The following is a 26606-nucleotide window of genomic DNA, read 5'->3' on the forward strand; positions in this document are numbered from 1 at the left end:
GTGCACACCTGCCCACGCGTGGTTTGCACGTAGCTTGCTTTCCTAACTCCCCTGTACGGTGCAGGTCCGAGGAGGCACCTGTGTTGCTGGACATGAAGTTAGAAGATCTCATTTCCAGGTCACTTGGCCACGTAGTAGCCACGTGACCTCGAGCAAGTGACTTAGCCCTCTGAGCCCTCGGGATTATAACAGTGCCTAGTGAGTTAGGTTTTTAGAATTACCTAGGGTGATGTGTATATGCGAACATGCCCTGTAAATTGGTGAATGCTATGCAACTGGAAGTTTCAGAAACAGTGGGCACTGGTGTTCTTATTCTACCACCCTCCAGAGTGGTTTTCTCTTCCTCGTCACCCCCAACGAAGCTGCTTGCTGGGGGATCTACTTATCCGTGAAAGGAATGATTGAGAATCCCCAAGGGAGTTGCTGGGACTTTTTGCTTCACCCCTCCTCTTCCCTTCCTCCCTCCCCATGTACTGATCATCAGGTACCAAATATCTGGACGTGCATAAGGCTATAGCTCCTTCAGGATGCTCACGGCCCAGCCGAGGGAGACAGCCAGTGATCAGACCCACCGAGCATCATGGGACAGGTGCTTAGCTAGACAGAGGGAATCTCTCTCTGCTATAAGGGCACAAAGACAGGCTGTTGGTCCTGCCTGGTGTGACCCCACTACTGGGTCTTACAAAGTCAAATAAAATTAGCTGGGTAAAGAAGAGAAGGAAGTGTATCCCAGGTAGAGAAATGACATGCTTAGACACTGAATCAAGTATTTTTTTTAAAGAAAGAAAATGCAATATAATAATACCTAGGCAAAATAAGAATTTGTTTTTTCTCTCCAGTGTGGAAGAAGCCTGATGTGGCTCCACGGTATCAAGGGTCTGGGTTTCTTTGATCTTTGTGTCCTATTCTCTTCAATGTAAGACTCCATCTTATAGACTAAGAAGGCTGCTCAGGCTCCAGCCATTACGTACTCATCCCAGAAGAACACATCTCTTCCCTTTAATAACACTTCTTAGAAGTTATGTGTGGCACTCTGCTTCGATCCTGTTGGTCAGGCCTTAGTCACATGGCCACTTTTAGCTGCAAAGGAACCTCAGGAATGTCTTTATTCCTGGTAACCATGTGCCAGCTAAAAACAGGGTTCTGGTATTAAGGAAGAAGAGTGAAATATTTATTAGGGGACACTTAGCAATCTCTGCCACAAACCTGAAAGGGGCTGCGGTGCAGGTCCCAGGGATTAAGAGCAGTTAATGGGATGGGGGTGGGTCAGGGGAGACAAGGTTAGAAAGGGGGGCAGGTTCCAGAATTCACATTTGATCCACAAAACACATGAAAAGCCCTTAGAGGATTTTAGGTAGAGGAGTGATGTGGTCAGATTTCCAAAGTGAGTCAGAAGGGGTTTGGGGCGGCGGGGGTGGGGGGCAGTGAGGGACCCATGTGGGTGAGTTCAGAAGAATGCTCCCCTCTTTCTGCACTGCCTCTCCTCCTCTCTGCCTCTTCCTCTCGGGGCTCTGTTCCTCTCCCCCTGCCTCAGGTTGGCTGCGGCCCTTTGGGGGTCTTTCAGCTCTACTGGGACAGCAGGGTTAATGCAGCCCCAACCGTCAAAAAAGTGTCTGAGCCACAGCCTTGGCTACTGAAGTGACCTCAGACACAGGGCGCTGGGGGCAGCCAGGAGAGTCAGGCTAGCATCCCTGGCTCAGCACTGCCACCTCCCTCCTAGGATGACTGTGTGGGAACAGCCGGGTGGTACAGGTTCCAGGCGGGGAAACCCTGGGACTCTGGTTCAGGAAGTACCAGTTTGTGTTTCTGCGTCCTCAGTGATGGAAAGCAGATTTCATTCAGGTGCTGATGTTGACTGGCTTCCTGGAGCACTGGCTTAAGAATGATCTTGAGGCCAAGTCTTAGCTCAGCAGAAAGGGAGCGGTGGTTGATTGGTGATGCCTGCATGGTTGCTGGATCCGGAACTCACAACTGCTCACCACGTATTTTGCCTTCCATGTCTCCAGTCTAATGATGGATGGTTCTCAGGTGCTGGTTCAGTTTTGGTCCTTCTAAAAGATGGTCATTCTGTTCCACACCGAGGGAGGGGGTGTGGTCTGAGGAGAGGCGCCATAGCTCAAGGATACCCTGTTCTCTCTGGCGGAGAAGCTGCTGTAGTCCATCTTCAGTGTGGCTCTGCGGTGTAAGCTTCGGTCACATCGTCTAGTCTTTGAGCAAAGACCAAGTCTTAGTGGTCTGTCTTATCCTGAGGGCCGTGGCTTGAATGTGGAAAGAAGAGGGAAGAGGGCCCGAGTTTTTGGAAGGGGAAGGAGTTTGCCTTATGCCAGATGACTAGGGGAAGCAGCCCGGGGCAAGGGGCTGCTTCCTGAGCTCGCTCACACCAACCTGTCAGTTCCCTTCGGTTTACGGCACGCGTGACGTGTTCAGACGTGCTGATAGCTGCCACGCCAAAGGCCTGGGGCCCTGCCTGGATGGATAACCTGGGCCACTGCAGGGAGCGACTCCAGAGGCCTTCCGTCCACCCATCCCCCAGCCCACCCACATGGTGGAGACCCTCGTGCTCAGCCCCCACTCGGGAATCCTGTGCTCGTACTCCCACCAGAAAAAGTAATGCTTTTTCTGGTCAAGTTCTTGAAGAGAGAGGAGCAGGCCTCCCTCCCAGCCTCTGTGACTGTCAGGGGAGGCAATTCCAGGGCCACTGTGGTGGAATCACAAAACCAGTGGCCACCACTTCACTCGGGTGTCTGTTTAAACCTCAGGACTTTCCTCTGCTTAAGTTTGGAAGGGGCTCTTTCCTCACCCCCTACCCCAGAAATGCCCCTAGGGGGAACCCCGGTATACCCTGACGCGGTAGGTCCTCAGCTCTGCCAGTGCCGCCTGGCTCGGGGCTTCTGCCTGGGTTCCAGAACGGAGCCCTCCCAGCGAGTGATGGCTGGCTCCTGACGGGTAGGGGAGCCCACCTTGACATGCCAGGATGGGATGGTCGGCTCCCCAGGCCTGTTGACATGTCCACAGTCCCAGGCGCCCACAGCTAGATGTTTCAGCACTGTAAACAGAAACGCTCCCTTGTAACGGGAAGCCCCACCTGACACGGCAGCCCGCACACATCTGCTTCGTCACCAGCCCTCTAATCTGCACCTCCCTCCAGCCCAGAGCTTCGTCTCTAGGGATTACCCCCTTCGCAGATTGGATCCACAGGCAGATTTGCAATCACAAGCCAGCGCGTCCTGTGGCCAGCCCGCTCCCACGCCGCCTGGCCCTGTGGGCACTGGGGGCTTATCCCTCATTTGAATATTAAAGCTTAGTCAGGACAGTGTAGCTGCTGCTTTAAAAGCAAATGAGGAAGTAAAATTCTGCAGCACACCCCTATTCTGGCACGAGCTGTGCATGGGCCGCCCTCCCATGCTCCTCCCGTCGCATAGAAAATCAGGGGCTGACGCTATTCCCAGATGATGAAAGCAGAGCGTGGTGCCTAATAGGCACTTAATAAATGTTTGCGGAAATGAATCGGAGCAGTCTGAATGGATGGGATTGCGGGTTTCACTTTCCATCAGGTTTCCATGCCTCTTGAAACTCCTCTGCATGAAAAAGGGAAACGTGACTCGGGGTGCCAAAGCCAGAGACCCCGGTTCTCAGGAGGGAAGTCGGGAGACTGAGTTCTTGTCCCCAGCTTGCTGGGACAGTCAGGCCACCTCTGGGCCTCAGTTTCCCCATCTGTCCAATGGGGCTATTGATCTCCTTATCTCATCCCCTTCCTCACAGATTGTTGAGAGGGTCACTGACCAGGCATTAAAACCAAAACAACAACAACAACAAATAATAGAGTGTGAGATTATAGGCAGACGGCAGTGCCAGGCCTGAGGGATGGGCAGCTCATGCGTCTAGGACAGCCAAGGACAAACCAGAAGGCCAAGATGGGCCCCCATTCCCTCCTTCTCCCCAGGCTGAAAAGACGAGCAGAGTCCTACCCCGAGATATCTTCCCTGAGTCCAGGTCAGCTTGGATCCCCTGCCTCAGAGAGACCCAACCAATGGGGTCACTGCCTGTGCTGCCGGTGCGTTCCGTTGGGGGTGGGCCATGAGAGCGCATTCTCGGTAGTGTGCTGGACAGTGTCATCAGGACCTGCCGGGGGCTAGATCCTCTCTGGGCATTGGGAAGGGATCCTGATAAAGCGAGTGAGGAGGCCAGAGCCTGGAGGGGCGTCGCACAGGCAGCCAGATGTATCCCCCTGTGGTCTGACGGGGGGGGAGGGGTGGCAGGGTTGGGGAGTCACTGACTGCCAGCAAAGCTTTCAAGAAGGGGCACCATCTGAACTGGGTTTTGAGGTGCAAATAGGAGTTTGCCATGCAGCCAGTGAGGGAAGGGTACTCTACGTCCAGGGATTAGCAAGTGTAAGGGCCCAGAAGCATTACGTGGCTTCCCTCCCTAGCGTTCCTACCTCTGTTGATGATTCTGTGGCCCCCATCTGGGCAGGTGCTGTCCTATTACCTGGGCCAGGACAGCTGGACAACAGACTTTAGCACTGAAAAGCTGATGCCACTTCTTCCCAGACCTAGGGAATCACGGGCAGACACTCTGTGAACCAGGGGTGCTGTCCCCACCGTTGCCTTAGGCTGTTCCCTGTCGGATTGCACTGAGCTGGCCCAGTGGGCCCTGGGCGCTGGCTGCCCAGGGCTGGCTTCCTTTGAGGCCAAGAGCCTTGCCCAGTTGCAGTCACCTAGAGAAGGACAGGAGAGTGAGAGTGCAGCTGCTGACCCCCCTCGGAAGCCCTGCTGCCCTGCTCTGAGCCCGAGCAGGCCTCAGGGCAAGCCTGAGTTTGCAGGGGAGGGTGTGGGGCCTGTCCTGCATCTCTCTTAGTGGAGCTGGTTTAGGGCCTCTCCACACTCTCTTCCTCTGACCTCTGGCACCGCCCTGGAATGAGCTAGGATTCAGGTAAGGCCTGGAGCAGGTAGAGCCCCTTTCTTGCCCACCCTGTTGTACCTATCCGTTCCTCTTCCACCCATTCCGCCCTTGCTTACCAGCACCTGCTGCATCACAGCCCTGCCCCAGAAGCTGGGGACACAGTGACGAAGCAGAGAGACATAGCCCTGCTTTCTGGGGCACGTGCTGGCAACAGAGGAGAGAGCAGGCTTCCACTAGATGGAAGGGCCCCCAGAGTTCCCTCTGGCTGAGCCCTTCCTAGAGGAGCTGGGAGGGACTGAACAAATCCAAGGGCAAAAGGGCAGGAGCGACCGCCAGCGCAGCTGACGCGCGAGCTCCGGGGGTCTTCAGCCACCGCAGCCAGGCCCTCCCTGAAGCCCCTGCAAGCCCCTCGCCTCCTGCCGTCACATTACCCACCTTGTACTTCAGATAAGACGTATCCTTATCACTCACAGGCAAATTATAAATGGTATCTATTAAAGCCCTTTGTATGTGAAATGTCGTGTAAATTAGTAGGGTTTTAGACTAGGAAGGCCACGCTACTGTTATTACCTTGGGCAATAATAATAAAAATAGAAATAAAAGTTATTATTCCACTTACTGAGAGCTCACCCGATGCCAGATACTGGTGCACCGGAGCCACCAACGCGCTGAATTTCACAGCAGCCCTCAAAGGAGGTCATTAGTCGCGCTTATAGAGGAGCCAAATGAGGCCAAGGCGGGGTTACATAACTCGTCTTGGGTGGCACAGCTAGTGAGCGTGGGAGATGGGATTTTTGCCACCTTGCTTTTAGCCATGTTGTGCATGGTTTCCTTTAAGCTTAACTGTCTGGACCTGAGTCCTTCACCAAGTAGCGTCTTCCTGGGGGTATTGCACTGGGGGCTCACTGAGATGGTCGGGGGGAGCCTCTTGGCCGTGGAAGGCGCCCCAGTGGCAGCTGCCCTTCTTATCATCAGTGTAACGATCATCTTCTCAGCATCTCGTCTGCTTTAAAGGTGAGGAGACAAAGGAACAGAGAAGGTTCTACACATCACCTTGTCACCTAGGGCTGACATGCAGTGGCGTGATCTGCCGGCTGTTCACATTTTTAATGATTTCTGTACCGGTTGGTACGTAGCAGCTGCCTTGAGCCCCCAGAATGCCTCCCCCTCACCTCCCGGGAGTCTCCCCCAAGACCCCCTGACCATCCCATGGTCCGCCAGTCAGTGCCCAATTCAAAACCTAAAATAGCCTGTCTCAGGGGTCAAAAGTGCTGGACTGCATTTACAGGAGAGAGAGCTTGAGATCACAGATGTCAGCTGACCCACAGAGCTAGTGATGGGGCCAAGGTGGGAGCCTGGGATCTTTCAGCAAAAAGTCTTGGGGTGCTCAAGACTTGAAGGTTTGCTGTCCTGGTGCACAGCCGTGGGTGCTATAGGGCTGGTGTTTGGAATTGTGCCGAGCCCTTGCACAGGCCCGTGAAGAACGAAGCTGGGGAAAGTAGGCAAAGAGAGGAGGCCCAGGAGAGTTTAGGCCATTTAGATTTAAATGGCTAAGGGAGAGATCCTATGCGGAGAATGCAAAATGTTGACTCTTTAACTGGCAATTGGACATCTGAAACTTTGAGAACAGGACATGTAAAAAGCCATCTGCAGGGCTTTCCTGGTGGCGCAGTGGTTGAGAGTCCGCCTGCCGATGCAGGGGACGCGGGTTCGTGCCCCGGTCCGGGAAGATCCCACATGCCGCGGAGCGGCTGGGCCCGTGAGCCGTGGCCGCTGAGCCTGCACGTCCGGAGCCTGTGCTCCGCAATGGGAGAGGCCACAACAGTGAGAGGCCCGTGTACCGCAAAAACAAAACAAAACAAAAAGCCATGTGCACAGTGAGCTCTAGCAGGACCAATGGTCAGACCAGTGGCTTGCCCTGACACCCATTGGTGGTAGGTGGGAGAGTGTCTGCAAAGCAGAAATTGCAGTTTTATGAAGAGTGAGGGGAGGGGTGGTGCAGGAGAGAAGGAGAAACTCTCAGGATAGTTTGCTCACGTCTCCTTAGAAACTACAGTCTGAAACGCCTTCACTTTGAAGGTCTTGGTCTTGGTCTCTGACAGGCTGACGTTTGTTCTGTGGGCAAGTGGGTGTCCCTGGGCTAGCCAGGACCACAAACTGCTGTCACAGAGCGACGAAGGCTGGCTTTGGAGTGAACTCCCTGTGGCCACTCTCACCCTTGAAGTCTTGCTAGAGAGAGAGCAATGCGGAACAGAGTGTCCTCCTAGGGCCAGGAGCCAGGGCGGAGCACTTGTAATGTATCAGCCATTCCCGATACTGGCCCTCTGGCCAGCACTGCGGAGAAACCTTGCCTTGTCCCCAAGGCCCCAGATAGTCAGGCCAAAGCTAGAACTCCTTAGGGCCCAGAAAGGGAAGGATTTGTCCCCAGCTCGGTCGGTCCTGACTGAAAAGAATTTTGAGGGACCTGTGTCTTGGTCACGTGTACCAAGGGCCTAGCTTGGTGATTTTTTTTAACTGAATTGAAGTGGTACGACCTTTAGGGGCTATAGGTCAAGATCATAGCCATGGGAATGCCTCCATTCCCTCTCCTTTTGTTTGCTGGATTTTGGAGAAAAGAATTAGCTGGAATGGCCACGCCCTACCCTCCACCGTCCTGCAAGGCTGTCTTCTGATCGCTGCTTCTCTCTCCAAGCAGGATTTGGTGTATAGCCACACCCACGCCTTGAGCTCAGCTATGAGAAGACCCTATAGTACACACAGTCAGGGGCCTGGCTGCAAGCTAGGTGGGCCCGGGGTAGAGGCCCCCTTCTCGCTGGCAGAGTGGCCAGAGCTCCCCTCTAGCCCAAAACCCTGCTTCTCGGTAGCCAGTTTTCTCTCCTTTGCGGGGAGTTGGTTTGTGTGCAGCCTGGGCCCACAGCTGGAGACCCCTTTCCCGTCAGGACTAGTGACTGGAAGCTCTGTGAGGGCAGAGAGTGTGTGTGTTTAGTTCACTGCTATGACCCCAGTGCTTAGAATAGTGCCTGGCACGTAGTAGGTGCTCAATAAATATTTATTGAGCACATAAGGGGCTGAGAATGGGTCGGGAGTTACAGAGGCCTCTGAGGTCGGTCCCTGCAACAGTTCTAGGTGAGCAAGGGCACTGTGGGCCCCAGCTCTCTGTTGGGAGGTAATACGGCCCCCCTGGAGAAAGACGCCGGGCCAGAGTCCCCAGGGAGAGCTTTCTGCTTCCTGCCTCCCCAGGACCCCGGCAAGCAGTGCCTAAAGCCGTGTTCTCAGCTCCAGCCATGCTTTGGGGAACACTGGAAGTTTCCTTTGTCCAGGCTGCACCCAGACATATCATCAGAATCTCTGGGGGCTGGGCCCAGGCATCAGAGGAAGAGGGAGGCAGGAGGAATTGCCTGGAGCAGCTGCAGGTGGGTGACAGTGCCCGCCCTCAGAGGGACCCTGGGCAGCTCTACACGCCTCCTGGAGATGCAGGGTGTGCTGGGGAAGGGGGTGGAGAGTGCTTAAAGCAAGCACAATGTAGGAAAAACTGTCTTTCCTGGTAGTGAGCATTATAAGAGAGAGTTTTATAAAGATTCCCCTCAGAAATCACAGCGTGTCAGAGCCATAAGGAACCTCAGAACTCACTCATCCGAGGTCACAGAATTAAGTGGTGACCAAGCCAGAACTGTATCCCAGGCGGCATCTTCTCAAACCGGGAAGGGGAGAGGATGCAAAGTAAGAGGCCCGTGACCTAATACCCCGCGGTGGACAGGACAGTGGGGCCCTTCAGTGTTTACTAAAAACCAAGGACACCCCAAGACTTCCTCTACATCAAGGATTCTCTGCCCTCGATCCCACAGGGAATCCTGTGCATGTCTGCATGCGTCAGAATTATCTGGAAGGCCTCTAAAAGATAGAGACAGAGGCCCTACCTGATTCTTCGTGTGCTAAAGCTCCCTCAGCCAGGCTAGAAACCCGCTGCTCTGAACGGAGACCCTGAAGTGGATCTCAGAGGAGATGGTCGCAAGGGTTAGATTCTCCACCGTGTTCTCAGGAGGGCCTTTCCTTCCACAAGGTTAGCGGGAGACAGGGTACGCAGATGTACACCTCAGTTTAACCTTTTGTAATTTTTTTTTTTTTTTGCGGTACGTGGGCCTCTCACTGTCGTGGCCTCCCCCGTTGCGGAGCACAGGCTCCAGACGCGCAGGCTCAGCGGCCATGGCTCACAGGCCCAGCCGCTCCGCGGCATGTGGGATCCTCCTGGACCGGGGCACGAACCCGTGTCCCCTGCATCGGCAGGCGGACTCTCAACCACTGCGCCACCAGGGAAGCCCCAACCTTTTGCAATTTTTGAAAACCTTTAAACCAAACGTTCTCCCCCTCGGCTGCACCCTGGGGTCACCTGGGAAGCACTTAAAGGTCCCCCTGTCCAGGCTGCACCCTAAACCAGATAAATCAGCATCTCCAACAGTGGGACCCAGGCTTCAGCATTTGTGAAAACTCCCCAAGTGGTCCAGTGAGCGGCCAGCGGTAAGGATAGTCCGCTAGACAGAGCAGGTGCTTTTTCTTGTTGTTGCCGGCCCTCTCCTGTAGGCATTTGAGTTTGCTGCCCCTGGGCTGCAGGGTCACGGGAGTGGAGAGGCAGCTAGACATGCAGGCAGTGCTGCCTTTCAGCTCAGTTTACCCAGAGCAGTACCTCCCAGCCCTGGCCCTCCTCCACCACCTTAGGGCATCTGCCCATCATCGTACCAGCTGACGCTCCACAAGAATCTAAGGTGGGGCAGACTCTGGACTAGGTCCCAAGTGGGACATGGGGCTCGGTCCCCACCCTACAAGAATTTGCCACCCAGCGGGAGAAATCAGATGTGCACGTAAAAATAACTGTGTTTAGGTAAGGCAAAAACTGGTGAGTGCCACAGAGGCAATAAAAAGTAGGTGTGGCGTCGTAGAAGCCGCCAAAAAACCAAAAGTGCCGTTGACTTCTGACTGGCACTAAATTCTCAGAGATCCAGAAAGTCCAGAAAAGCATCTCGTTCACTGTCAGTGGGATGGCAACAGCTCTCACATGAGTTACTTACCCCAGAGGTGTGATAGTGCCAACCCCAGAGGCACCGCTTTCCAGTGACAGAGGGACTTGGGTTTGTCATCCTCTTACACCAGCAAGACAGGCTCTTGCAGGCTCAGAGCTGAAGGGATTTTAGAGGTCATCTGGCTTGACCTCCTTGCAGGAGACAGGAGTTGTTACCCGGGGCGCAGAGAAGTGAAACACGGTGCTCAAGTTATAAAGCAAGCCAGGGACAGCTGAGGCTGGCGGCCAGGCTTTGATGCCAAACCCAGTGATCCTTTTACTGCGCTGGTGGGGCGAGGAGCTCCAGACTGGTGAGATTGGGTCTTTAGGTCTGAATGACAGCTCCTAGGAGGCGTGGCACCTGCCCGCGCCTGGAATGCCACCGTTAGTGCTTCCTTCTTTGTACCCAGGCAGCCTCTTTTTGAATGCAAGATTCTCTAACAGAAGGGGCATACTACCTTCCTAACACCTGAGTCGCCAGGTAAGAAACCTATAGCTCTCAAGTCCTGAGGTTTTATTAGCAAAACATTTTTCTCGTTGCTGCCTGATTTACTGCTAAGAAATGGGAGGTATTAAGCCACTGGGGTCGCGCCAGCCGGCTGGCCCAGTTGTTAGAGCTGAAAAGACGCATATTCTAATTTTGAGGTGTGGACGTTTAGCTGCACTAAAATGACATCATGAAGTTGGGACATCCTGAAAGATTCCAGACCACTGTTATCAGTAGGAATTCAGGCCTCCTGTGTGCTAATGACCATCTGACCACGTGGCCAACCCCGGAGAAGGTGGAATAGCCCTGCGTGAGGGAGAGCCCTGTCTTGAGGGCAGGGCTGATGGCTGGACAGAGACCTGACGGGCTTCATCAGAATGAGAGCTCACTTGTCGAAGCTTACGTCCTGGCAGGCATTCGTCTAAGCACTTTGCATCTATTAATCTCTGACTGATATCGCCATCTCTTTTACAAATGGGGACACCAAGGCACAGAAGGTTAAGGCAGCTTGCCCAGAGTCACTCAGCTAGTAAGTGGCTGAGCCAGGATTTGAACCCAGACAGGCTTCGTGTCTGTGCACTTGGCTATTGGGCTAACCTGCCTCACGAGGAGAAGCCTGGTTGCCCCCTTCACGCGTTGGCCAGACAGGCTGTGTCGAGGAGGGAGCCCTTCTCCGCATTGCCAGCAGCGGACGGGGGACGGTCATCTGGGCAGTGGGGTGCTAGCGTGGCCACGGGCACTCATGGACCAGGGGCTCTGCCACGCTTGCCTGGGCCTCAGCCCCAGCAAGGAGCCCTGAGCCCTGCCAGATCTGCCTAATACCCCGCAGTAAACCCCTGGATACCCCCTGCCAGGGCAACCCAGACCCCCATCCCTTCAAAAATAAAATAAGAGGTTTCCCAAGGAGGGAGTCTGCCGCAGGTGACCCCTGGCTCCTGAGGGCCTGGGGAGAGATGCTGAGCACAGGACCAGAAGCCGAATCTGCAAGGCTGCAAGCCGAATCTCCCTGTTCTTCCACCTCCTCCGGGTCCAGCCCTGGAAGCTCCTGGTCCCCAGGTCCCTCCTGCCGTCCTGGAGACAGGCTGCACTCCATGGGGACAGCTGTAGACCCATGACGGCCCCTGGCTGGGGCAGCCCCAGCACCTACACACACACGCACATGCACACACACACACACACACACACACACACACACCCCTTTCCTGGATCTGTGCTCTCGCATCCCCCATAAGCCCCGCCACCAAGGAGAGCCCATTGGCCTTAGAAATAGCATCAGCGGCTTAGCTGCCAGGTCATCTGGAGAATGTATTTGGGGTGAGCGGTGAGGCTGGGCGGCCTCCCAGGACAGGAGGGGGATGGCAGGGAGCTGGGGAGGTGGACCAAGAAGACAGCCCTGGGGCAGGATGCTGGGGCAGCGCTCTCTCCTCCTCCAGGCTGCACGGGGGGATGGGGGGAACGGCGGGCTGTGTCGCCACAGAGTGGGTGCTGTGAGGGCTGTCTCTGCTGTTCTGGGCACACTGGGGGGCTCCCCTCCCCTGCTCCCCCGCCCCCAACACCTGTCACTCCGCTTAGCCCCGTTTTGATGGTTGAGTTTAAATTCAGCCCTTAGCAGTATCTGCTGAGCAGTCTCCAGCAGGAGCCTTTATCTGAGATTAGGGATAATGGATTTCCTTTCTTGGATCAGGGTTTTTTTTTTCCTCCCTCTTTCCTCTCTCTTTCTCGCGGACTTTTTGTCCAAAATACACTCAACTCCAGAAAAGAGAGCTTTTGTTAAAAGTCTTCTTACTGACTCAACTCCCCTCCCCCAGCTCTGTCCCCCCTCCCTCCCCCACCACCATTTTTTTCATGCTTCCAAGGAAACCTGTTTCAAGTAAGAAGTGAGAGAGTACAAAAGAATAAGGACCTTCCTCCTGTCCCCGCCCTCTTCCTTCTCCCTCAGGGTCCCCTGAGCCCTGCTCCGGGCCTGCAGCAGAGCCTGGTGTAGCGTTGGGATGGGGAGAAATAACTTGACATCTTCCTTATTTTCCTTCAGCACTTTGCGCAAGCACCCACATCTTCAGAAATCTAGATCCTGCCTGGAGGAAATGGGGAGGGGACTTGGTGGGGGAGTCCCTTCCCTGGTCTGGCAGGGGTCATCGCTGCATACATTTATTTCACCTGGATCTTTCTTTTTCCCCCTTCAACAGCCCTATTACCATATTTAAATGCAAGTATGTCTCTTTTCATTGGCATTTGAAGTAGCTTAGCCTGACGTTTCTAGTATAGCTCCTTCCCTTCTGAACTTCTTTCCTCCCCAGTAGTTCTGTGTAGCTAGGGCAATAGTCTTAGAGTTTAGCGGGCTTCTAGTTTGCTGTGTTTGGGGGACGGCCCTCTCTCTCCTCTCTCTCCTCCCCTGCTCCCCGGTGCATGTTCCCTTACCGCCCTCGTCCTGTAGCAGCTCCTTATCTGGAAGGCTCAGTGGCCAACGCTGAGCCCCTCCGTTGGGCTGTTTGTTTGCTTGCTGCTGGCTTCCGGCACATCATTTAAAACCACAGGCACCGGACACGGGTCTGCTTGGAGGTAGATTGTCCCACGCGTGGGGGAGTGTGTCTGTGTGTGTCCCAGGGCGTGGCTGTGCGTGCACAGGCTAGTGGCCGGAAGAAGCCCGGGGGAGGGGACGTGCCCACCCCTTCCTTCACCTGGACACTCTGCAGCCACGCTGGGTCACCGTGTCCTTCTGACGTTTAGTCCCACTGCTGGGACAGCCTCGCTGCCTGGTGCGTTGTCAGATCAAAACCCCCAGGAGACCCTTCAGTGCCACCTTGATTGGGACGGTGGAGCTCAGACAGAAGGGCCAGATCTAGATCCCCCTAATGTGCCTCCAGAGCCACAGGCCCACCCCACGTCGTCTCTGCGGCCCCACACTTCCTCCCCGAGCTGGCCCCCAGAATGCTTCACCCCTGGGCCCGGGGCCGTGATGCTGCTGGCACTGAAGTGTGGAGTCAAGACGGCCAAGCCAGCCTGAGGCCTCAGGAGAACGGCTAGGCTTAAGCCGTCTCCCGGCCAAGGTGCCTGTAGTGTCAGGAGGCCACCCTCAGGGCCTCCTGCCTATGGCTGAGGGCTGACTGCGCCCCAGGGACCCCTGCCTGTGACCGGGCCATGCTCGACCCCACCAGCTCTTGACAAGCCCTGGGGAATCACCAAGGTGCCCGTGCAGGGGCCGCAGGGAGCTCGCCCTGCTCTCGAGAGAAGTTACTCTTCATTCCCTTCCGTTATTTTGGTGTGCCGTCTAGAACCAGTTTCCCGGGTGACAAATGTGTGGCAATCAAACACACCTAAAGATGCTGTGCCTTCCAGAAGCCTGAGCGCCGCTTATCCATGTCCCTCCTAAAGGCCGACCCGGACATCCCTTCCCACCCCTGTCTTCTGTGTCGGGGCGGGGGACATGGCCTGTGAGACGCGTCTGTCCGTGGCCCTTTCCAGGACCCTCCTTCACCCCAGCTCCTCTCTCTCTGCCAGGCTTCCCGGCAGCGGCTTACGGACCAGTGGCGGCGGCAGCGGTGGCGGCAGCACGAGGATCAGGTAGGAAGGTGTGCGGGCCCGGCGGCTCCCAGGCATGCCCAGTGTGCAGGGGAAGGTAAAGGCCCTGTTGGATGTGCGGCTGCGTCTGCCCACCACTCTCAGCACAGCCCGGAGGGGGGCGGGGGGCGGCCCCAGCGGGGGGTCAGTCCCGGGACCGCAAACCAAAGGTAGATGATGATTCCCTCCCTCGAAAGAGAAAAATGGATTTCTTGTGGACTTCGGACGGGCCCCTTCACCTGACAGCCGGCTTCAGGGCACCCGTGGGCATTTCCCTCCTTGGCTTTTGTTGGTTCACAAGGCCCCCTGCCTCGAGTCTCTGACCCAGCCAGAGAAGTTCTAGGTTGCCAAGGGAGACTCAGAGTCCATCCGTGTGGTCCTGGCCTGGGAGCAACCCACCCCTTTGGCCCCTGCTGCCCTTGGCAAGGGGGCTCGCTGATCCGGGGCTAAACCCCGAGTCCCTGAGGGTCACACGTGAGGCCAGCCCTGACCCCAGGGCGTGAAGCCGCTCTTCCTGAAGCCCCCGGGCCATCCCAGACTCTCTTCTGAGCCGAGACCAGAGAGCTCCAAGACTCTAGCCGCCAAGGGAATGGGGGTGTTCCCTCCCATGAGGTTGCCCAGGTCATTTGGTCTCCAAATCCAACCTTTGAGGGGGTCTGGGACCCTTGGGGTGAGCTGGGAACCTTTCCCCAGCGGCACTGTGGGCTCAGGCTGGAGCTGGGCCTTTGTCCCTCTCCCCCAGGTGCCCTCTGCCTTCCTGAGCAAGCAGGGCTTCTGCTGTGTGCTCCCCCATCCCCCAGGCCACCGAGAGGCCCCCCACCTCCTAAACCCGGGAGCCATGGTTTGCAGCTCTCCCCCAACACCCCGCGGCCAGGCCGCTGGAGCACCCAGGGAAGTTTAGTCTGATGTAACAGGGCTCTGAGGAGGGCCGGGGGAGGGAGGTGCTGCTGAGGGTACCAGGAAATGGGGCATTAAAAGCCCAGAGGGCAAACGCCAAAAAGACCCAAACCCTCGGTGGTAAGAGACTGGCACAGTGAGGCCCTTTGGAAATGTCAGTAAAAATCCGTTCCATGCAAACTGGCACTGCCTCAAGCTACAAAGGACCCACTCCCCTGAGCCACCCGCTGGGGGCTTGTTTGGAAGGGCCAGGGAATTCTCAGGGGGCTGCTGAGGGCGTTAGCCAGAGAGCTGGGCGGGGGCACCGGGCGCCTTTCCTCGGCTCCCGCCCGCGCAGCCGGCCTCCGAGGCTCCCACCGGCCCTCTGGCCAGCGTCTCTTGGTCCCCCTGCCCTGGGGGCGGGTTGCACAGCTGCCTAGTGTCTCCCTGTTCCATCTGGTTTTTTAACTTGAGAGCTTTTTGGTATCACGATAAACGAGCCTCTGTCCTACCTGTGCCTGGGGGAAGGGACAACAAAAAGAAAAATCCTGAGAGTTTTGAGTGTTGTTGGTTGTTGTTTTCTCCGTTCAGTTTCTTTCTTATTGTAACTTGGATTATGAAACTAAACTTTAACCCAAAATTAACCCTGCCTCTCTCCCCACCCCCATTCTCCTTGACTTCATGGCAAGTTTAAAGGGCAGCATGGGGTTCTTTGAGAGTCTGAGAGTGGTCTCCCCATGGTCTCTGCCCCCTTCTGCCACCCCTGCCCTCTCCCAGACCCCCAGAGCCAGGCGGGAGTCCCCCCCATCCCCTCTAACTCCTAACCCCAAAGGTCAGAGCCATCTCCAGCCACCCTTTTTTTTTCAGGACCAGTGGTGTTTTATTTGTAGCCATTTCCATCCGGAGCCAAGTCTCCCACAGGCCATTCGAGGTCAGCCATGCTCATCACCGCACTGTTAGTGAATTCTCTTCAGGAGTGTGCTCCCAGACCCCCTGCCCACACCAGCCTGGGTTAGTGCAAGGAGTAAACCCTCAGCTCGGAGGTGCCACCCCAGGATTCAGGCTCGGCCAGGAAGCTGTAGGGCACCCCCAGTGCAGCCTGGGTGTGCCCGAGGGCGATGACCAGGCTGTGCCTGCCCAAGTCAGAACACTGCCCAGGCTGGAAGACACCTGCCCACGTGTAGACAGGGTAGCTCGGCCCCCACCCCCTACCCCCTTTGAACCTGGAGCAGGGTTACAAGGCTGGGGAAGGAAGATCTCCACCTGTCTTTCTCTTAGTGCATTTTGACCTGTAAGGACTCTCCCCTTCCTCCCTCCCTCCCCCTAGAAAATGATCTGGACTCCAAGTCTGGCAGGATGGCCAATTATTTACCTGTCATAGTGGCCCCTGGGTGGCATTTTGGCATGTATGGGAGGGGCTACACAGACTTATTTGGGTGTGTGCATCGGCCCAGGCCAGCAGGGGGGCTCACGGAGGGCTGATTGCCTGGTCTACCTTCACCGCCTCCTGCAATCCTGCCCCACCCATCCCAGCTCCTCCCCCGGGGACAGGGATGCTCCTTCAGCCCCCCCCCCCCCCCCCCCCCCCCGCCCCGACGCAGCCTCGGCTGTTGGGGGATTACAAGTTCAACTGCATTCTCTCCTAGGGAGAAGCTGGTCTAGGGAGTCTGTGGAGTGCCGCCCTTGGGCTTGGTCCCATGTTGAACCTGGCCGGGGACTCAGAACAGTGGGAAACAGGGCCTCTGCTCCCCAGGGGCTCTCAGGCTTGGCTTAGAGATCAGGTGGACTATGAAAGGCCCTCTTTGCACTTTCATTTTTCTCAAGCTCCACAGTTTTGTGTGGCTTTTCCCTTCCTTATTATGACGCTCCGGGGGAGCTTCCTGAGCAGAAGCTCCAGCCGGAGGCCGTGGGGTGGGAAGCAAACAGCTTCGGTTCTGATGAGCTGGGCAACGGCATCCGTCAGGGCTACGGTGTCAGGGTAGGAGGGCCCTGGGCCTGGAGCTCTGCACCCACCTCAGCCGACTTCTCTGGGCCAGCCTGCCCCGGACCTGAGGTGGGTGGGCTCGGGTGACCCCCAGGGGGAGGTCCCGGCGACTCCTAGATGACTTCACTATCAGTGTCACTTTTCTTTTACCTTCACCCGGAAGTTTGAAACGTCATCTTTTCTTGTGCTCAGTCGAGACTTTGTTTGTTTATTTTGATCGTATCCATTCAGTTCCAGTGGCCCCATCATGCCCCTCCCCCAAACCTAAATCCAGTTTGGTAAACGGCTCCCCCAGACAAATGAGGGAAATGGTTCGAATCTCCAGGCTATTGGATTTCTGGGTGGCATCGCGGGTGGGTCCGTGTATCAGTCTTAGGCCCCGGCCCCAGCCCAGCCCCCGCCCAGCCAGGACCCCTTACTGTGCTTTACACTTGCCAGCTTTGTTCCCATCTAGTGACATGAGCTCCTGACGGTGGTGGTGAGTGTGAGAGTCATGTTCTGTTGTCTTTTCTCTTGCTTGGTTGGGGCTGCGGTGAGAGTGTCTCTGAGGCATACTCTCCCGCCTCTCTTACACTAGGATCTGCACACCTCCTCTCAAACACTCTTCTGAGCACGCTCAGCGGGAAGGTTTGTCCACACCTATTAATCCTCTCTCAGTGTCCAGCTTCCTGTTAGTACCAGCTGGTTTGCATGTTTTTGCTTGTTCAGATGAAACAGTTCAAGAAACAAACTCATATCCAACTCTCGAGAAATGTCTTTTTTTGTACACTTTCGTTTTCGATTTTTTTTTTATTAGTTACAACTCTGAAACACCTGTTGTCCAGTAAAACATTTCACACCCCCTGCCTGTTCTTAGATTGTATGTCTCTGTGGGACTGAACTAAATGCATGCACTGTAGTAGATGTACTGGTAGCCGTAGCCGTAGTTGTAGAACATGCATTGTTGAGTTGATATTACAGGGCCTCGGACAGCTCGGCACAGCACGGCTGTGTCTGCAGGATAGCGTGGGGGCCAGGAAGAGAAGGGGCTCCATATTTTCAATGTTGCCAAAGGGCTTGGATCCATGTTCCCGCCATCAGCCACCACCACCTCCCCTCACACTCCCTGCTCCCCCAGTCCAGGACTGGGTCACCACCCTCAGCTCTAGCCTTCCCAACGGAGATCTCTCTTAATAGTGTCCAACTATAGTGAAAGAATGCAATCAGGGTTGGAGGGAGTCTTACCGTTCTTCCTTGTTCCTGTCTTCCTCCTGTGGTTCTTGAACAGATCGGGTCTTTTTCTACTTCTTAAGGCCTAGCAGCAAGGCTTCTCCAAGCCCTCTACTCCTTGAGTCCTTGGCCAGCTCACATCCAGCCCTTCAAGGATTCGGGTCCTTGTGGCAGCCCTGTCTACATGGTCGGAGGGGAAATGAAATATGATGGGGAGAGGGATTAAGATCTCAAGATCCTTAGTCTGCAGACAGGGGATGCATTTGGTCTTAGTCGAGGTCGGCATTTGTTCTTACGGTTGCTGAAGGTAAAAGGAGAAAGGGCGGAAGGGAAGTGGGGTGAGAGGGGTGACATTCCTGCTGTGGAGATTACTGGCACTGCTTCTTGAGGAGGGGAGGGGAGGGGAGGGGAGGGGTGGAGAGGAAGGGGGCCTGTAATATCCAAAGAGAGGCCACAGTTTGCCTGCATCGCCCCAGGAAGACTTCCCAGTCCTGCAGCCTCTGCCCTGGGTTCAGGGCGTGTGCAGTCAGCCATCTCTGGACACTTTGTCTCCCCTCCATTTGTGGTGACAAATCATGAGACGGTGCAGAGGTCTCTTAGAGCTCTTGGAGGCATCCCTAACCTTCGTAAGTTGATGGAAGATGAAGCAGTAGTTGCCACCTGGGACCTGCTCCTAAAGCCAGGCTGGTTGGTGGCTGTGACCCAACGCTGCAGGACGCAGGTGGGATCTGAACGTTCAGGGTGCAAGTCATCTATTAGCAGAGGAGACAGAAGCCCAGGAAGTCCCCATAAGAGTGTGCAAAATGGTAGCCCGTGGCATGTGGCCCAGTCGGGGTGGACCAGGATTGAATGTGAGCCGGCAGGTCGGCCAGATTGAGGGCCCCGAGGCCCAGGAAGGGAGATCTGGGAGGAGCCGGCCTTCTAGCCCAGTCTTCATGGGGGTAGGAGTGGGCAATGGCAGAGGGAGAAGCTGGAACTGTCAGGCTTCGGGGCTGCTGAAGCCGTAGATTGACCCAGAATGGGGAGCAGCAGAAGAGGGTGGGGACAGAGGCAGAGAGAGCAGAAAATCCCCACCACCCCCCACCCCCGCCTGAATCCTAGGTCTGGCTTTGCTGCCCTTTGGCTGGACGTCCCTGAGTTTCTGTTCCAGTAAAATTCAAGTCTGGGGATAGAATAAATCATTTAACTTGAGCCATAAAGTAAACACTTTGGGGAGGAGAGTAGATCTCAGACCCGCCCCACTTTTATCTCAGGACATCTTCCATGTCCCCGGTGAAATCCTTTGCCTCCTGTGTGTTCGGGGCTGAGGGAGTCCACTCGCTCCTCCAGCTGCTGGAGGAGTGCGGACATTGTCTGCACTGGTCGCGGCACAAGCCTTAGGGTTCCCAGGTGTTGCTTTCAACAAGCCTGTACCGAAGGTTTGCTTTGTGCCGGGCGCCAAGGCATATAAAGGCAGGTAACACTTCTTGCCTTCAGTGGTCTGAGAATCTAGATTCCTTCCACTGAAAGCCCCTATTTCCCACGATGCATTGTTTCTGGCACTGTCAGCTTCATTTAAAAAAGGAAAATGGATCACTGTGCTGCCTTTATTGCTAAAGATGGCTTTCCTAGGCCTCCGTTAGCAGAATCCGATGTCCAGGAAAGGGGGGTGGGGTGCAGGGTTGCAGTGCGGGCATCTCTTCTTTCCCGCCCAGGCTCCCTTGTGCTAGCAGCAAGCATCCTCTGGGGGCTGTGACCCCAAGATGGCCCATCTGTGGGTAAGGTCACGGGGACACCCTCTCATTGGAATAGAGCCAGCACAGTAGCCCAGAGGGAGAGAAAATCTGTGACCTGTTAGGACTGCTAACCAGCCAGATACTTGAAAGACTGTCCCGGAACGTACACCTCCCAGTCACTGCCTTGCGCTCTGGGCATGGGCACCTTGTTTCTCAGTTTGTCATTAAAATCTTCATTTCTGGGAGAGCCAGGACTTTGCCCGTAAAGAGTCCAGCATTGGATTTCAGTAACCCCAGTGAATTTATAATAATGTGCAGAGCTGCCCACCTCTGACCTCATCTTCATTCATTTTCCAAGGGCTTTTGGACCAACTCTGTTGAGGATAAAATACATCAGCTCTAATCAATAATTTTGTAATAGAAATACCATGCACTTGATAAATCAACTCTAGTGCATTTAGTGACTAGCCTCAAAGCCCAGACCTAAGTATGAGTTAATCCTAATGTGAATGGAGTGGGAGAGTGTTAATGGTCTTTTAAATCAGTGGAATTATTTTCAGTGGGTGACACATCCGTGCCCGCCCCCTGAGCTGGTTGGCCGTCTCACGTGCTGGCTTGGGAGCACAGGCCCTGCTGTCTGGAGGAGGGGTGGGAAGAATGGTGCCCTTGAGAGCTCTATAACAGCACAGATTCCAAAAGTTGGTGAACCCACGTGTTGATGAGAGTCATCAAAGGAGCACATACCTGGGTACATCATGGTTCCTTGTGTTCCTACAGAGCTAAGGCTGTCACGTCTATTACCGCAGCTACCCCGTGAGATGGGCAGAAAGGCAGAAGGTTTGGGCTCAATTTTACATGTTTGTTTTTATGAGAAAGCTGGGCTGCAGAGTGGTCACATGACTTATCCAAAGTCACACAGCTGGTTACCTGGTTAGCGAGGCTTTGGTCAAGGGTAAAGAACCCTGAACTTGAACCCAGGTCTTTGGCCTCCTTTAAGTAGCCCTGGGAGGAACCATGTTTGTTCCTGAAGGACTCACCTGCCGCCCAGACACCCTGCACATAGAGGAACGTCCTGGGAAAGCCCAACAGCCTCGGCTGCCAGCTCTGTGTTGGCTGAGGACTGAGGCTGCAAAGCTTCACAGGCCAACCTTTCAGACGTAGATTTCAGAACCAGACCCAGGGCACGTCTGCCGTGGCGTTTAAATCGGCAGATATTTATTCAGTGTTCAACAACAGTCATTGTTATTATACGTGACAGGCACCGTCCTAGGCCTTGATTCAGGGCACTCTGAGCTGTATCAGAAAACCCAGCTCAGTGTGATTAAATATTACAGGGGATTTATTGGCTGACATCCTGGAAGCTCTGTTGGAAGAGTGAGCTTCATGTGTTCAGGGCTCATTTTCTGCAGTTTTCTTAGCTTTGCCCTCCTTCTCATTTCGATATTGTCTTTTTGTTGGTCTCCTATGATGGCAAAATGGCTACAGCAGTTTCCTGACTCACATTACCCTGTCTAGAAGAAGAGGGGCGTCAGGTGGTCCAGGATTCTAGCAAAAGTCCAGAACTTTGTGCTGTTTGGTTAAGGCCTAGGTTACAAGAAGCAGTCACTGAGGGTGGGATCTGACCCCTCTAAACCCAGCTAAAGGAGCTAAAGGAGCTCCGACACGGTGGAAGAAGGATGGATTTCCAGAGGCAAATCTGGGTACTATAAAAGGGGGGGAAAGAGACTGATGCTGGCAGCCCTGGAAGCTCATAGATGACTCCAGAGCACAGTCCCTGCCCTAGAGGCGCTCCCAGCCTAGCATGGAGACTAATGTGTACTTACAATATGATGCCAAAGCCCAGTAAAGGAGGAGCACAGAGCTGTGGGGGGAAGTCGAGGAAGGTTTCACGGGGGAGCGAGTATCTATACTTTTAAAGGACAGATAGGAGCTCCCCAGGGAGCCTGGGGAAACAGCTTATGCAAAGAGCAGAGTGATTTTGAAGTCCTGCAAATGGTTCACTCTGACTAGAAAATAAAATGCATTGGCGTTGAGGGCAACAGCTAGTTAGAGAGCTGGGCAGAGTCAGAGCAGGGGGTCCTTAGTGCCATGCTAAAGAGGCTGGATTCACCTAGGTGACTGGGAGCCTCAGAGAGGCCTGAAACCAAGAAGTGACATCAGATTTGTTTGTTAGACAAGCCAGACAGCAGGGTGGATTAGAGAGACAAGAGGGGAGGCATAAGGACAAGTGGCAAACCATGAAATTGTAAACACTCCACAAATGTTCATATATAGCTGCACAGTAAGAGATGCTGTGGGCCTTTTACTCTTCCCCATTAGCTGATTGACTCTGGGCTCCACGTCCTGCTGGTTGGGGGACAGTGGGAGGCTGTCTAATGGGCGGTGGGGATATAGGCTTGAAGAGGTAGAGAGAGGCTAGAGTCTGGGAGAGGCAGACGTTGAAAGCCCGACTGATGTAGTCCTATTGGTGGGAGAGAGAGGCTCGTATTCTTTGTGGCAGTGGAACTCAGTAAAGACAGAACCAAGTAAGGAAGATCAACCTGGCAGTGGCCCAGCAAAGCCCAATCTGACCCCTTAAGCCCTGGGGCTGTGCTGGGTTCGTGGTCTGGAGCAAGGGGAGGAGAGCAATGCAGACCCTGGAGGGCGTTCCATCATGGGGAGTCCACCTTTGTTTCCAGCAATTCTCCTTTGCTTCTGCCCACAAGTTGTTGTTCATTACCTGCTCGGGGCTATTGGTTCCCATTCCTGTGCCCTCATGGCAGCCACTGCCCTCGTCCTTGCTGCCAGTCCGTTTCCCTCTGTCCTCATCTTTGGTCCCTCTGTTCAAATCCGGCTCAGAACACCAGGAAACCACACCCGATTAACCCTCCCTGGGATGCCCCCTCCTTCGCTCTAGCTTCTCAATGTGATCGTGTGTCCTCAGTCTTCTTCCTGATTGGTGAGTTCTCCTCAATGAAAGGCAGGGTTTTGAGTCTTTGGAAGATATTTTGCACGTTATCTCAGAGTGGTGCCTGCCTTCTCCAACAATATGACCCATCAATCCTCCGGGAGGCAGTCAGCCTCGTTCTTATTATAGATGAGTAATTACTGTGCAATTAGAGAAGGCAGAAAACAAAGGGGCCCTTTGTTCCTGGATGCTCATTAATAAATACAAAGGTCTCCCCTTTCCATCCTGGGATCCTGCACAACAGAAGGTGGGCAAATAATGCTTTTGAATAGCTGTGATTGGCTGTTGCAATTAGGTCTGTCAGGATGAGAGAGCCACAGCGATATCCACTCTATGGCATGGACCAGAGGGTTCCAGCCGGCATCTCAAAATTCAAACCCACCTGGGAGGCCCCTTGAGGGAAGGATATCTTGCAAGTGGTGGATAGAATGCTAAAGACACTTCCTAGCCAATTATAATAAAATAATGGTAACAGTAATATGTTAATGATATCTCACATGTATTATGAGTGAGTCACGTACTGTGCTAAGCCCACCTCCCTTATCCCATTTTATTCTCATCGCCCTAAGAAATGGGTGCTGTCATTTCCATTCCCATTTTTAAGGTTTAAAAGCTGTGGCTTAGGGCTTCCCCGGTGGCGCAGTGGTTGAGAGTCCGCCTGCCGATGCAGGGGACACGGGTTCGTGCCCCGATCTGGGAAGATCCCACATGCCGCAGAGCGGCTGGGTCCGTGAGCCATGGCCGCTGGGCCTGCGCATCCGGAGCCTGTGCTCCGCAACGGGAGAGGCCACAACAGTGAGAGGCCGGCGTACCGCAAAAACAAAACCAAACCTGTGGCTTAGCATGTGTGAGGTGTCAGAGGCAGGATCTGAGCCTAGGTCTGTCTCATCGGACAGCGCTTGTCAGCAGACGCTCCATCGTACCAGTCCTGCCATACCTGCAAAGCTCTGCACCTTTGAAACATACCCTCAACAAAAACCAACCGCTGCCATCAACTCAGTTCTCCATATCCCTGGTGGAGGAGGAGAGAACCCAGTCATTTTCAGGAGGCATTATATGCGGTTTTTGCACCTGCTTCTGCTGTTGCAGACTTAACGTCACGGTTCTGTCTGGCTTTAGCTGACATTTCCGATCTGGCTTCTGGTCTCTGAATCTCTTCAGACCAAAGGCACACAAAGGAGGCCCAGAGGAGGCACGGTCGGGTAAGTGTGAGCCAGGCTAAAGATCATTATTAGAAAGGAGCCTTTAGCTGAAACAAAACTGAAGGAAGTTAGCCACTGCCTGAAGGAAACTAGGCCATGAAGCAGGGGAGGACGCTTTGGGCAAGACTTCTCGGTAGGGATGAGTTAACATCCCTTCACGTGAGCTGTGAGGACTTAATCTGGAAGGTCTCTGGGAAGCCCAGCCCAGCCCTGAGGCTGGGAGAGGATTGGCCGCCCAGTTGCTGGGGCTTTGCCTTAAGCCAGTGGCTGGGAGGGGCGGAGCCGGAGGCGGGAGCAGTGGGCTCCTCCGCCAATCGTCCTGCAGGGAGGCTGGGCTCCCAGTACCATGGCAACAGTACCATGAGCAGGGGCTCATTTGTTTTGTTGATGAGCAATTACTACGCAATTAGAGAAAGCTAAAAATAAAGGGGCCCTTTGTTCCTAGTTACTTATTAATATTAATAAAATGGTCTGTCCAGTTAACGCAAACCTGTGCGCCTGTGGTAGAGCCCACTGTGGGAGGCAAAGGCTGCCCAGCCCCGCTTTCCCCTCTCTTTCTGGAAGTTTTTTCTGACTGTAACGTGCAGAGGGTAGGCTTTCCCCGTCTTGGCCGGGAGAGGAGATGCTCAGCCTTACCAACACATGGGACCCAGGATGCCCTGGAGTCACTGACCCAGGCAGAAGAGTCTGGTCGTGTCAACCCAGCCTCCAGAGAAAAGACCACAAACACAGCAGCAAAACCAGAAAACATGGACCTGAGTTGGAAGAAACCTCTCGCCCAGTTTTGCTATGTACCCTTGGCCACGTTGTTCGACTTTTCTGGGTCTAGGTTGTTCAGCGCCAGGTGCATAAAATAGTCTCTAAGCCTTCCACTGAGGTAGCCCCTGAGATTTCAGTGTCTCCCCTCCCACCTGGCTTGAAGAGAAACAAATCAGACTTGGAAATGACTTGCTAGAAGGTTACTTGGTTGTTCAGGGGTTGACCCCACAACTTCTGGCAACTGGCCTTGGAGATGGAAACAGCTCAGAGGCATCCCTTATATCCCTTCCCCATCCAAGGGGACGGGTTACCTTGTGGATTAATCAGATACGGATGATAAGAGGCTTTTAAGAAGAAGCAGGAGAAGAGAAGGAGGAGGTGGAGGAGGACGAAGAAGAAGAAGAAGATGATGACAAGAGCGTAGAAGGAAGAGCAGGGAATCAGAAGACTTGGTTCCTATCTGGCTTCTGCCAACAATAAGCTGGTTGATTTGGGGGCAAAGGGTTTCAGACTGTTGGGTTCTTGGGCACCATTCAGCTCTATAGCTCTGTATTGCTGCTGTTTCCAAAGCTCGGGATCCCTTATCATTGGGAGCAACATGTGGACAGTGATAGTGCCTTAAGATCCGAGAGGAGTGACCGAAGAGAAAGCCAGGGGCTTCCAAGAGATGGGGCAACTGGTAGGGATGCATTTGAAAAAATCAGTCACACGTTTTTTTAATGTGTGAAGGCAATGAGAGGGATAGACATATTTCCAGAATTGTGTATCATTAAAACAAAACAAAACAAACCCTATAGTCAGATATCCATCCTCGTGTGTGGTTGGTTAACCCTTTAGGATTTGGCATTCTGGATGGTATTCACTAATAAAGGTGGACCTGCTAATAGCTGTCGTCGATGAGCTGCGGAACTGGGGCGAACGCAGTGGTTCTTGAACTTGGCCACATGTTAGAATCACCTAGGGAGTTCTTAAAATTCCTAGTGTCCAGGCCACACTGTAGACCCATCCAATCAGAAGCTACAGGGGGATGGCGGGAGGTGGGGGGCACGGTGGGCAGGCCTCAGCGTTACTTAAAAGCTCCCCAGGCAAGTCCATCCTGTAACCATGGACTCAAATACCATCAGGTTCTTGCTCGATACGGAGCCTCACGCCATCTCTGTGACTTTGTCATCAGCCCCCCTACCTCAGAGACAGATAAATAGAGCCAAGCCAGACGGTTCACCCCAGCCTCCTCTAACGAGCGGGTCGGGGATCCTTAGCCCGCAGCCTTGGAGCCCAGGCCCCTCCTGCCCCCCACTGGTCCTCCTGGCAGGGCCAGGAAAGCCACCCCTCCAGGATGGGCTGAAGGGGTCTTTGTCCTCATAGATGGATTCTCCTACCTCCCCCCCCAGGACAGCCCTGTCCTGGCTGAGATTGAGAGCATGTACCCGTAGAACCAGCAGCCCGGAGCAACCATAAACAGGGAAGCAGCCACCCTCCTTGACTGTCTGATGAATGGGGGCCTTTTGGTAAGGTCGGAGTTTGTTTGTTATTAGAGACCTAATTAGAAACATGAGAGGGAGCCGAATGGCGCCATGCTTGGCCAATTAGTGACATGCATGCGCCCGCTTTGAACTTCAAGGACACAGAGCTATTAGCGCTTACATCAAACATGGATTAAACTCCTGTGCCTTTATAATCATTAAAGACGGGCTGCTCAAGTGGAAAGCCTTTTGTACAGGTCCTCAAGGGGCTGCCCCTTGGGCATCCTTCCCACTCCACCCCCTGGCTGCTGGAGCCCCAAACAGTGAGTTTCCACGAAATGTGATCAGGCAGTAAGTACTGAGGGTGCTAGGGCATGCCAGCTCCCCACAGGGCAGCCCTCAGCAGACTGGAGTCTTCGGGGACTGAGACCAGCCCTCTGGTTGCACTTTC

At 54.4% G+C, this 26606-nt stretch overlaps 1 protein-coding gene across 3 annotated transcripts in view; it reads left to right on the plus strand.

Annotated features, from left to right (window-relative positions):
- MSI2 (musashi RNA binding protein 2) overlaps positions 1–26606 on the plus strand; it is a 388646-nt gene that overhangs the window by 344195 nt on the left and 17845 nt on the right. For all 3 annotated transcript variants that reach the window (XM_079903644.1, XM_079903645.1, XM_079903646.1), the window contains exon 11: positions 13941–14003. In XM_079903644.1, coding sequence (XP_079759770.1) covers positions 13941–14003 — 63 coding nt within the window. The remainder of the gene's footprint in view (positions 1–13940; positions 14004–26606) is intronic.

The sequence above is a fragment of the Stenella coeruleoalba genome (assembly GCF_951394435.1).
Source record: "Stenella coeruleoalba genome assembly, chromosome: 19".
NCBI lineage: Eukaryota > Metazoa > Chordata > Mammalia > Artiodactyla > Delphinidae > Stenella > Stenella coeruleoalba.